The sequence below is a fragment of the Harpia harpyja genome, chromosome 6, assembly GCF_026419915.1.
Source record: "Harpia harpyja isolate bHarHar1 chromosome 6, bHarHar1 primary haplotype, whole genome shotgun sequence".
Taxonomy (NCBI): Eukaryota; Metazoa; Chordata; class Aves; order Accipitriformes; family Accipitridae; genus Harpia; species Harpia harpyja.
The window spans coordinates 14336413-14349081 of NC_068945.1; the positions used below are offsets into that span (position 1 = coordinate 14336413).

The following is a 12669-nucleotide window of genomic DNA, read 5'->3' on the forward strand; positions in this document are numbered from 1 at the left end:
ACTATAAGTTTGGCTCTTCCTAATTGCCTTTCAAGCTTGTAATTGCTTTTGGTTGATATGAGAGAACACATCATCTGTGCCCTTGCCCCTTATGATGCATTGTAGCTATGGTGTAATATCTGGCTAAAGAAACAGTTCTGGTTTAGGTTGCTTTTAGATTGCTTTTTTTTCTTTGCTAATACATTCAACTTGCTTTCTTTTGAAATTTGCTTTTCTAAGTTAAATGTATTAGCATTACTTATTTTTATAATTAACTTTATCTGAATTTCAACCAAAAATAACAAGAAATGTAATAATGATTAGATATTGTTAACCTTATAAAAAAAAAACCCTTCTCTTTATCTTTGCTTGCCATTTTTCACTTGTTGCCTAATTAGAGTATTAGATTATTTTAACCAAATTATTTTCTTGATCTGTTACTTGAATTGTGCTGAAAATGTTAGCTTTCATGTGTATTTAAATCTTTATCTTTAACATACAGATAGAGTTGCACATACAGTATTGGATTCACGTAATTTAATGGGTAATATAATTCTGGGGAAAAATCTTGTTCACCCCCAAACGTACTAATTGAATAAACTGATTGAGTTCCTGAGTGTTGCTAAATTCAGAAGCTGAAATATTGATATACCTCTTTGATTTTTTTTTTTAATTTTTTTTTTTAATACTCTTTGATCCTATATGTAATGTCACAAAAGTGACAGGTGCCCTAAGAAATTGTAGTAGTGCAGTGTGGAATTCAAAGCGAGAGTCTTACCAGTTTGCTAATTACAGTGAAGGAGAACAGAAGTATACCTGTAACTTAAGCTGCTCTACTCAGTCATACTCAAAAAAAGATAAGCATGCCTGATGCAGACAGAAGAGATATGCAAGAGAAGCAACTTTTGAACCACATGGCTGACAAGGAGCAAAGACCGTTACCTGGGAGAAGCAACCATGATGAAAACCTGTCTCAATCTGCGAAGAAATTCCAAGAGGCTATTTGTGTGCTGCTGGTGGAGCTGTGTGAGAGATTCACGTTCTTTGGCATCGTCTGCAACATGATCCTCTTCTGCACTGTCAGACTTGGCTATCGCAACTACCAGGCAGCTATTGTCAATATGTGCTTTGTAGGCACCTCCATGTTGACACCAGTACTGGTTGGCTGGCTTGCCGAATGCCTGGTGGGAAGGATCAAGCTTGTGTGCGTCTGCATGTTTCTACACTTCCTAGGTAGGTGACACCCTGGGGACTATTTCATCTTTTAGTAATTCTGTTGCAGAAATGCATTATTGAGTATTGTGTTTGAAATCTAATAACTTTCTCCAACCTTGTGGCTACCTTCTCTAACAGCTAATTACTTAGTTTCTCCTCTGCAAAATGCACTGCAGTATTTTTGCCTCTGTACTTTTGTGAGGCAGTGCTTTGAGCAAGACTAAGGAATGTTTGCATGTGTATCTTGTGGATAGTTGGTGCACAAACTTGACTCCTCTAAACTGGCTTAGCTATTCAGAACATGGATGCTCAACTCTTAAAATTGGTCCCTTTAACAAGCATCTAAGGTTATTAGTGTTTGGCGCAAATGTGAGGCTTTAGTTAGAGAGAGAGAGTTCAGAAGCTGTTTCCCAGCTGTTGGTAGTAGGACTTTATTGTATGTAAAGGTATATGACTGTTGTATTTGGACAAGAGGGAAAGATGTATTTAAGCACATACCAGTATAAACTTTGCCTTAAGTAGAGAGGCTGTATCCTAATACCTGTATTGAAAGCCTGCTTTCTGTTAGCACATTCTGAATCTTCCCCATGTGTTATTCTGGAGATCTTTTACATAAAAGCACTGTTCAAACTAAGTATGACTGTTCTGTAGCAATTAATGCATCTTGCAGCTGGTGGTTATTCTGTCCACTTAAACCAAGCTGATATAAATACTTTTTACTTGGACCAGTAGTTGAGCATACACAAGTCTGACTTCTGCAGTAGCCAGCCACATTGTTATTTAGACATGCAACAAAGTAAGGAAAAAATCAGAGTCATTCCTGAAATGTTCTTGAGCTGATTGCAAAACCATTGTGCAAACAGCCTGGAAAAACGACTGCTATTATGTTCCACTGTTTCTCCCATGGGCTTCTGGTTTGAAATCTCCTTCTGCTGCTTGTCCTTTCAATGCATATGTTAAAGTAGAAGACTGGTGACAAACAGAATTTGATGTATTGGGGTATTGTTTTAACCAGAACTTTTTTTTTTGTTTTGGAGATAGATCATTAAACATTCCTGGCATATTAGGGTTTGATGCACAGTCATAGTCTTAGTCATGGCTAGTGTTGGTGGTGTTGACACATCAATATATTTTGAGTTTAGTCTCCAGTTACAGCTTGAAGAATCTGTAGCTGATTAAATCTGAAAGACTTGCTTTGCAGACTAGAGGTCGTAAATGCAATTCGTGACAGTGCTTCCATAGGTTAAGTTTCTGAAAGTCATGTGTTTCCCATGAAGCTGCAGCAGGAAAAAAGAAAGTTTTCCATAAAAGTTTTGAGAATTTATTTGTTAAATTATGATTCCCATTACAATTCTGGTGTTTAAAGAAGATGCAAAGATGGCTACACTCCACCATGGGGTGGTTTTTTTGGTTGATCGGTGGTTCATCAGGTGATGTTACATGTTTTAACTGGTGCCCCCTGGCAAGTGGAGAGCTACTGCCCTCTGTATGCAGGCAATGGGGAAGGCCAGTGAGAGGAGCTACATTTTGAGAGTGAGTCTTCAGCTAACTGAAGAACCTGAATCCTTACAAGCATTTCAGAGGAAGATTGCTTTCTTGGAGGCCCTTAGTGGTCCTGCCTTACTATACATAGCGACATCCAGACAGGTTCTGCCTCTCTACAGAATTAAGACTCTCCCTCTTTGCACTCCTCTGTTGTGTATCTTTGATTTTTCATCTGTCTTTTCAACATAACTGCTTAAAAATATGTATGTCTTATCAGTCTGATTCTAATCAATTTCAAATGACTATTTTCTTTCTAATTCCAGGCACAGCGCTATTACCTGTTGTGGCATTCCCCTTTGAAGATATTTACATTGACAGACGACATATTCTTCATATGCTAACCAAGAGGGAGCAGAAAATAGTATTCTACTTTGCACTACTCACAGCTAGTCTGGGAATAGGAGGCATAAGAGCTATAGTTTGTCCATTAAGTGCATACAACCTTGAGGACTGTGGACCAAAGGAACTCTTTTCTTTTTTCAACTGGTTGGTAACTTAATGTCAGCTAAATATCTGTTAGGGATGATAGAGCATTACCTTGAAATTCACTGCTGACTTACAGGGGAGATTCTACAGATGATGGGTTTCATGTTTTGTTTTTAACTGCAAAACTTTTAGATTTTAGAATAGTTTCCAAGAATTTTTGTAAAAACTTTTCCTAAATGTTTCCTTTTGCTAGAACCAGTAGGTGATCATCTGTTTTAGCCTCCTACATAAATCTTCAGTCAGAATTAGGATGAACTGATTTGCCCAAATGCTCAAAGACTTGACAACTTAGTTGCTGTTAGAACAACATATTCCATTTGGTTTTCTACCTTTAACATGGCTATGCCTTTAGGATATTTTCCTGTTACTCCCTAATTAACAGTGGCAAAATTCAATGATATATTAGAATTTACATCAGAGTAAATTTTTAGCTATGACAGTTGAGCAGTTGAGTCTGCTGGTTTGTTGGAACTAGGGGTTGCTAGTAGTCTCTAACTGCTAACCTCAATGGTAGGGATCCGCTGTATTTTTTCAGCTCTGTTGCTGTCATGTTTTGGCATCAGATAAACCACTTCACATTTGTGTTCTGGTTTGAATATTTTAAATTTTTTAAGAAAATTTTGAGGGAAAAATTGCTTCTAAAATGGTTCTTAAAATTCAGTTTTGTTTCATATTAACTATTTCTCTCTCTCGGTGCGTCAAGTCATTTCTGATGATGTGTTTGCCTTTATTTACCACTTCTGTAGCACTATACTGAGTGCTGTATGCATTCACCTGCACTTTCTGGTTAAACTGTGGAGTGAGGATCAAAGAAGTCACAGTGGGAACCTCCAGCTTCCTGCTTCAAGGCAGGGTGAAATAAGCCCTAAACTGCCCCCTTTTCTCTCCTTTCCCTATATGTGTACAGTTATTAAAATAAAAACTGAGCACATTTGCATATTAACAATGCAATGCTGAAGAATCAATGAAGATCTTAGTGAATCAGATCTCTCCTCCTTTGGGGATGGCTTTCCTGGCTATTCTTTTTTCCTCCAATTATGTTAATATCAAAGAGTTTTGAATTAAATCCAAACTTCAGTGAATAAGGCAGCTTTACCAAAGGTGGGTGAGACTGTTTAGGTCCTTAGAGCAGATTCTGCCTCCTTGACCTGCCCATGGGAGAGGGAGGGAATATCCTTCCTTTTTACTCTATTCTGAGTTTTAATCCTTAATTAGCAACATCGTTTTGATTAAATAAGACTCTGGGGGATTAAGACTGGAGAGCAATCAGTTGTTCTGAAAGATAGCTCTGGAGAATTTATTGTACTATGGTCTTAGCCATTCAGAATTGTGTTTAATCAAAGTGACACTTCTCAGTGTTGATTACAAAGGAGATATAATACGAATAAAAAGTTCCTTGGGGGAATCCAAATGGGTTAGTTCTTGGAACTTTGGAAATACTAAGAAAGACACATGTGCAATTAATAAAATTTAATAATTTTTGCAGTGGTATCCAAGGAAGGACTGTTTGAGTGCAATCTCAAGATTTGAAAAATGGGGGGTTCATTCTTAGCAATCTTAATCTTGTTAAAACCTCTCAAATATAATCACTTTTTCTTGGTAGGCTGTTTTCTCTTGGTAGGTGCTTGTCACGGGATTGAATTTTAAAACAATATAAAATGACATGGTTGCATACTCTTGGTGAGTTTGAGTCTGTGTTCTTAGCCAAGTTCTATTTAAACGATCAGAATTATTGAGTTAAAGATTGGGTTAAAAGACCCTGTAATTACCTGTTGTGTAATTCAATCCTTGAAGAAGATTGCTTTGCACATCTAGGGCCTGGTTCTAACCCCTAGCATGAGCTATGACTGACCTTTTAAATAAACAGAATATACCAATGCTAAGTGGAGAAGGGACTTGGATTCTGTTGGACTGCTTCCCAAAGGACTTCTGCTTTTCTAAGGTTAAGGTTATGGACTGGTACTATTTTTGTAGCAGGAGAAGTAAATTCTATCTATGAGAGCAGAGAATGAGAGCAAAGGGTACAATCCAGACTGGGGATGAGAGTTAGAAGTGTTGTGTCTTGTCTTACTGATGCGCTGTAAAAAAATGCAGAGAACATGGGACCAGTAGTATTTCTCTATCCTGCACTGCCCTTCCCTTCCTTTTTTCTTTTCATATACTGCAGATCAGTTTCTTCTGTTATCCTGGACGCACTTTACATTCACTTTAAAAAATGCTTTTTTACCCCTTTGGGTTCCCCCCCACGCACACCTTGTCTTTGCAGAGAACTCCATAGTGATTCTGAAAAAATTTACCTCCTCCTACAAAGCTGTAGTACAGTGGATACTGGTCCATACATGGAATATCTGGGTCTGAGTTTGGATAAATCAGAACTTAAACTGTGAAAGCTGGACGTGCTTAAAAAATAAAAGCAAATGATATTTCAAGTGACAGGAAATCTACTGAGTTTTCAAAATTAATCCAAAAAGTGACAAAAGGTCAATTTTAGAATATTTTCATATATTTAACTTGATCTCAGATTGTTTCATTCAGCAGGTTCATCTCAATTGTTACATTAAGTAAAAACTTTCTGAATACTGTATAAACACAAACAATACTTTTAAATAAGAAGTCACCTGCATGTTACTTCTTTAAAGTTATCACAATGAATACATTTCTGTAAAATCTTATAATGAGATTATTAGGTTTTTATGGTCATGTCACAATAGCATTTAGGTTTGTATTTGGACTGCATTCTTGAAATGAACGTCCCAAGTTGGCATTTGGCTCTCACTGTGAGAAGACCTCAGAGAGCTGAAGCTCCAGGAAGGAGCTGTTCCCTGCAAAGTGGGACATGATATTCCGTTTGGCGTATTTAACCAATTCAGCTATGCCCTGCTGGGATCTCTGAGACACTTTACATAATGCAAGTCCAAATATTGCAATATTGGATAGCTGTGGTATATGAGAGCTAGCAAGATGTGTTTCTGTTCGTGTAGGTTCTGATCTACTGCTGTCAGTATGGTATGAGCAAATCCCAAAATTCTGATGTGTTCATTGAGGCTAGTTTATCTTTCTTGTTTGGTCCATAGGGGTTGCTAAAACATGTTGAGTGGTTTTTTTCTTCTCATTTCTGGGATTGGACAGGAGCTTTACATTTCAGTCTTACAGAACTTTGCGATGCAGTGGTGAAAAACAAGGGCATTCTCCTGTACTCAGGGGTTTTCTTTGGAGTTTCCTACTTCCAGTGAAACAATTGTAGAGTCATGAAGAGTGACAGGACTTCAGGTAGCTCAGGCACACTTTAGAAAGTTTGGAAAACAGCCACTGAAACTTCTAACTTAAAAATTGTCAGTTAGGAATTGTTTCAAAACTTTCTACACAAGTTCTAGTTGATCCTGTTATGTAACTGTATTTTTTTAAAAAGCTTTAGTTGAACAGGGGTCAACATGTGTATGTACAAAATCCCTCCAACTACACCACCATCACAGGGTAACATAATTCCAAAGTGCCTAGAGACCGCTTGCAGCGGAGGGGAAAAGTACATGATTCTGATGAGTATCATCTCCTGAAAATGTAAATTACTTAAAGGAAACAGTAATTGGTTTGGAACCTCAGATGTGACTTGGTGTGACTTCAGAGAAATGCGTGAAGCAGGAGAGCTCACTGCTGTGCATGTCCTTGCTGGTTCCGGAAGAGCTGCTGCTGCATGGCTCTCAGCAGCCCTGACTTTGCCCTGGTTGAGTACGTCATTTTTCTTCTGCTACTTGCCCTGGGTCCTGTGAGGCAAGCTGCATAATCGTGTTCCCATGCCTCCTGGTGCACAGCCCTGTGGTCATCTCCCATCCCCTAGCAGAGTGAGTGAGTGTTGTCTTTGTAACTGAACAGACCTGAGTAGCATTACCAAGGTCCATACTTCTGATACGATAAAAGTTTTGCTTGCTTGGCAGTAGCTAGATGTGATGTAATGGGCAATGTCAGAACAAGTGGAAGGAGTACAGCAGGTACTTCAATACTCTAATTTGCAATATGACTATGGTTTGTCTTAGCAATTATGATAGGCCACCTAGAAATCATTTTAAATTAATGAAATGGGGTTGAGGAAGTCTCCTAGGTGTCAAGAGAGACTTGCAATCCCCCTTTTAGGATTTTCAGGTCAAAACATTTTTCTGTGATTGCTGATACAGAGAACTGCAGTGGTAGGCTGATACTTTGCTCCTGCCCTACCCACTCATTTGCAGTTGAGGAGGGATCAAGTTGGAAAGCTTGGGAGTTGGGTTGCTGAGGGGTATCTGGTCTGCTACAACATGTTAAGATTTTTCTTATTGCCAGGAAGGTAATTCTAGATGAATTAGGAGACATAAATACTCAAGTCCAAATAGCATACATGAGGCAGAAGTGGCACCAGACAAGAAAGCAAGCTTTGCTTCCTCAAGCAGTATGTATTAAGCTATATAATCATGTATCAATGTATATTTCACCTTTAAATGAAACTATTTTGCTAAGGTTCCAGCAAAGGTGAAGGAATCTTCTCTTGCAGTTACTTACAAAATGTAATCCGTGATATATTGAGGTAGTACTACTCCATTATTGATCCCTCCTCTTTGTTTAAAATACAGTTGTCATCTTTAAAGCCAACTTGGAACTTGAAAGTTTAGTCAAAGTTAGAATTCTTAACTTAAAATTTCATAGGCTAAGTTTGCAGGCCAGAGTCAATTCTGAAGGAAAAATTGCTGAATGACTAACACTGACTCTTCAAACAAAGTATCATCCTGATCCCCAACAGTATTTTTGGAAACTGTGACTCCAACAAAGCAGGTCCTCCCTAAATCTCATCTCTCTGCTCTGAGATGCTGAATATTCGAGTCTGCTCTGTAGCCTCAAACCCCTGGTTTTTGTCAGAGTTATGTTTTAAGGGAAATCTTGGTTAAAGCTCTGCTGAAAGCAAAAAGGCAACACAAGTGTCCTGAAGAACAGTGTAAGGGGAGCACCTTAGAATTTAAAAGAAGTTAGAGGGGTTATAACTGAAACATTTGTATTTATGGATGGTAGACTAAAAATTGGTCAGTCATGTTGTGAGAAGAGGGCTATACATAGAAGAATAGAAGTACATTTTGTTTCACTTCAATAAATAGCTATACAGTTAACTTCTTGAAAAAGCTGAATTTTAGAAGAACTCGTGATTTAATGTGTTACGTAGGAGTCAGAATCCAAGGAAAAAAAAGTGTGGTGACAATATACTCTGAACTGCACAGATATAAACTCATTTGCTAGGATAAAGAAAATAAGTAGTCATCCTTTTGAATACTATCAGGGAAATGCATTGTTCTGGTATTTTTTATTTTGGGGGTTTGCTTTTTGCTATCCTTATAATTTCTTAAAGCAGTGGTTCCAAACTGCAGTAGGCCTATCACTAGTGGTATGCCATCTGCTTCCAAGAGTATGCAGTTTTCATTTTAATATCTCCTGTGCATAGGAGAGGCTCAGCACTTACTTGGGAAGGACCTCTACTGCCAAAGGCACACTCAGAGCAAATTATGTTGGGGAGCCTCCTTATCAAGATAACTCCAGAAGCCAACAAAAATTCAAGCTGAGCCTTGCAACTAATGGAAAAGCCATCCCTTCTGATAAATCAAATTCTAATATTTTTTAAAAAGGGATGGTGGCATTAAGACCTTTCTCTTAAGCTTAAAGTATGTGATTTGATGATATTGTGTACACAAAACTTATGTTATCAGCTACTAAATGTGTAAATGGTAAATGTTGATGTATTTAATTAGTCTGATCCACAAGAATATTTGCAGTACTAGATTGATAATTGGTTCAGCTCTACTGCTTTATTACAGTTACTTTAATCATATACCTCTTGGAGCTGAGACATCCAAGTGAAATTTGATGTTAATTACTGTGTCAATGTGTGCATGGTACTGATGCTGTCCATGATTACTATACTTATCATGCCTTTAATTTGTTGTTTTAATCTTCTGTAAAGGCCTTATACTATTCAACCTCTCCACTCTTCTCTCTCTTGTCTGTGTGTACTAGGTTTAATTGGCTGGTTAACTTAAATTCAGCAGTTGTCTTTGTCAGCATTTCTTATATCCAGAAGTCTGTGGCCAGGAATCTTGGTTTTCTTATCCCATTTGTGTCCGTGCTTATGGCTATGATCACAATTCACATGGTGCGGGGTGAAATGATTTACAAACCCAAAACAGGTAAGAGGCAACTCTATCTTAGGAGATATCTTTAGAGATTATTTTCACAGAAGAGATCAACTTGCATATCTAAACATGTTCTTACACAACACTGCCCTGTTTGGTTGGAGATCTTGGGGTTTAACTCTACAAGGTTTCTGTGTAAGAGACAACGTCCATCCTCTGTAAAGATAGACCTGGAGATTCTGGATAGGCTGAAAAAGTGGAAAGCAGTCTCTGGCAAACTTATGTACGTTTTCTGTCATGTCGAGGCATGTGTCAAAGCATTTGCCTGTGCAGGAAAAGGTATAATATGCATGCTGCTGGTGGACTTCATTTTGTCATGTTTGGTTCAACCTATGCCCAATGTGTTTTGGTCAGTTGAAGCAGAGTGTGCACCTATGCTAAGGCACCAAGCACACTTGTGTTTTCTCCCTTAAGTGTGCTCCATTGCTCTGCCTGAACTTGCACCTGGGCAGCCAAGCAGTGTGGTTAGTCAGCTAAACAGGAATATGCACTAGTAGCAAAGTAGTTTTATAATGCCTTTATCTTGCAGAATATCTGACGCTTATTGTTTTTTCAACATGCTTGCTTATACAATATCAAGTGTTTTTACACATTTGAAAATAACTAGAAATACCAAATAGCTCCAAATAGCTCCTGTGCAGACTGCAGATATTTCAAAACAGAAGAAGTTCTTGCACTTCTGTGGCCTCACCAGTTAGTACCAGAGCTCTAGAAAATCCTTTGATGGCAGCTACCCCTCTCCATTGACCAAGCATGGAAATGTAAGTGGAGCCTAGGTGACTTGAATAAGGCTGTAAATGTCCAAACCTTGCTGTTCTTTTTCCAACAGAACCCAGAAAGTGAAAGCAAGTTGTTATTTCAGTGTTTTTGTTATAATCTAAGCAAAAATATATTAGCAATGAGGGAATGAATGCATAAATCAAATGCCTGGAAATATCATAGTGAGGACGTCACTAAAGAGGTTTATTCAAAACGAATAGAGCCAAAGAAATGCATCCCCTCCACAGTGCCCCAAAAAACTCATGATAATATGCAGCTGAGATCTGCGAAGACTAGCATCAAATTAGCTACCTTCTTATGGAGAGAATGGTGGCTGGCTGGCTCGCTGGGGCTTTCTACAGGTTTTACAATCTGAGAAGCTAAAAAAATTCTTTAGTATCCAGCCCTGAGCTGGACCATTTCATATGGACTAAATCTGTAGGTTTAGCATCTAAGTGGCATAACATAAATTTGTAGATCATGTCTATCTTGGCAATCAACAAAACTAGCAGAAATTTTTTTTTTTGTATCAAGTGTTTTTCCTATGAGTGTTGTTTGATTTATCATGTATTTTCCAAGTCTTTGCAGAATGCTAATCTCTACGCTAATATCTGCAAAGTTTTTTATCTCCTTAGTCAAAATAAAAGATAATATACTTTGTACCTTCCAGTGAGATAATGAAATTGGAAATTCTTCAGAACTGTAGTTCAGATCTATAGGTGACGTGAAATGATTTTTATATATGCTGCCTTTTTTATTTTAAGGTAACTCGTCAAATATGGATCATGCATTCAATTATGTTTAGCTGTCAAGCATGGACTTCATTTGCATTTCTTCCCACTGCTATAATTTTGAGGACTGGCAGATGACCAGAGATGAGGGGGAAAAAAAAGTGTATCTACTGTCTAGGGTGCAATGTAGGCTTTTTATTGTAATTAAGTAGCATAGATATTCATGATTAGATCAAGGTCAAAGTAGCAGAACATTAGAGCCCAGGGCTGAAGTATAAAGGAGAAGGAAAATCACTTTCTGAAAGTTGCAATTTAATATCTATACAGATAGATTTTTTTTTTTAAAGAAAACATTAGAAATGCAAGTATAGAGTGTATGATGTTGATCTACACAATGTGCACTGATAGAAATATTTATGCTTTTAAATATGGCTCTTGCTAGCTGATCAGACTTGTAATCTGAAGAATTCCTGACTATTGAGATCTGTGGGCTTTACTTCTTTTCTTTTAAAGAAGGGATGAGATACTTATTCTAACTATATCATTGGCAAAACTCTCTTTATATCGATTAGGTCTATGTATCATTCAAGTTGCTTTTTGAACTACAACTTCAAGCAGCTTTATCTTCCTAGTTTATTAGATCTTATAATCTGCTGGAATTCCATGCCAAGAAACACAGCTAAATAATGTATTTGTCTGTTTTGCCTCATACAAAATAATGTTTCCTAGGTAGCTGACTGAAATTACATTAAAGAGGGCCTCAGCTGATCCATCAGGATTTGTTGTCTATTTTAGTCTTTTTTTCAGTGAGAGTAAGAAACAAAAGTCTGCCCAACATCTTCAGTGCCAAAGGAAAGGAGATGGCCTTGACCATCTTTGAGACTAGGTCAGATAAACCAGGACACAGCCATGTTGTTGCTTTGTTGAGCTGTCTGCTGGTCTTGTCGTGGGGTACTCTGAGTAACTTCTTATTTCAGCATTGACTGGGTTCAAACCCTTGTAGAGCAGTAACACAACATTACTGCTTTTCATTCCTTCTTTGTGAATGTCCAGCCTCTAGCATAGGGCTAAGCAAAAGATTATCACTTCTCTGACCTAAACTATGTAACTACTAGTTCTGCCAATGAGTTGAGCTGACACTGACTCTTCTGGTACTTTTTTTTTTTTTTTTTTTTTACTTCTGAAAATAACTCTGCATGACAAGAGCCCCAAGTCCCACTTGTTTTCTGGTTAGCTCCTTGGTCAAGTCACTCTGGAAGTCTGCAGATTTTTCTTTTAGTCTTAAGATTTGGTCTTGAAATAGTCTAGATCCTAAACTTAAACATCACTTACAAGGAGTGGTAAGAATAGTTGCCTAGTACAGTCACACAGAACAATAAGAACTGTACCAACTCTCTGTGTTTGCAAGCTTTGATATGCTATTTCAGATTTTATTCAATAGTGCAAAGAGTCTACAGGTTAATGCTAAACAGCCAGAGTTTTAAACATTAGGTTATCTAATAAAATGCCCTTTCTTAGTACTCTAGAGCAAGTGCTTCCAATAGGTGTCAATGGATATTTCTAGAAAAAAAAATTCCATACCAGAGATAGTAGGGAGATGTTTTCCCTCTGCAATCTTAGTTCACCTTAGTTTTTGGAAGGTATTAGTTTATAGATACCCAAGTTATTGTAGTGCTTCAACACTCTCAGAAAAGCAGAGAAGTGCTATAACCCCTATTTGTATGGATGGCAATTTACCAAAGGTAAATGAA

General features: G+C 37.7%; 1 protein-coding gene across 1 annotated transcript in view; it reads left to right on the forward strand.

The window, feature by feature from the left end:
• Nucleotides 1-422: 422 nt before the first annotated feature.
• SLC15A5 (solute carrier family 15 member 5) overlaps nucleotides 423-12669 on the forward strand; it is a 35550-nt gene continuing 23303 nt past the window's right edge. The window contains exons 1-3 of the mRNA XM_052790364.1: nucleotides 423-1212; nucleotides 3003-3225; nucleotides 9253-9422. Of these exons, the coding sequence (XP_052646324.1) occupies nucleotides 843-1212; nucleotides 3003-3225; nucleotides 9253-9422 (763 nt within the window). The 5' untranslated portion in view covers nucleotides 423-842. The remainder of the gene's footprint in view (nucleotides 1213-3002; nucleotides 3226-9252; nucleotides 9423-12669) is intronic.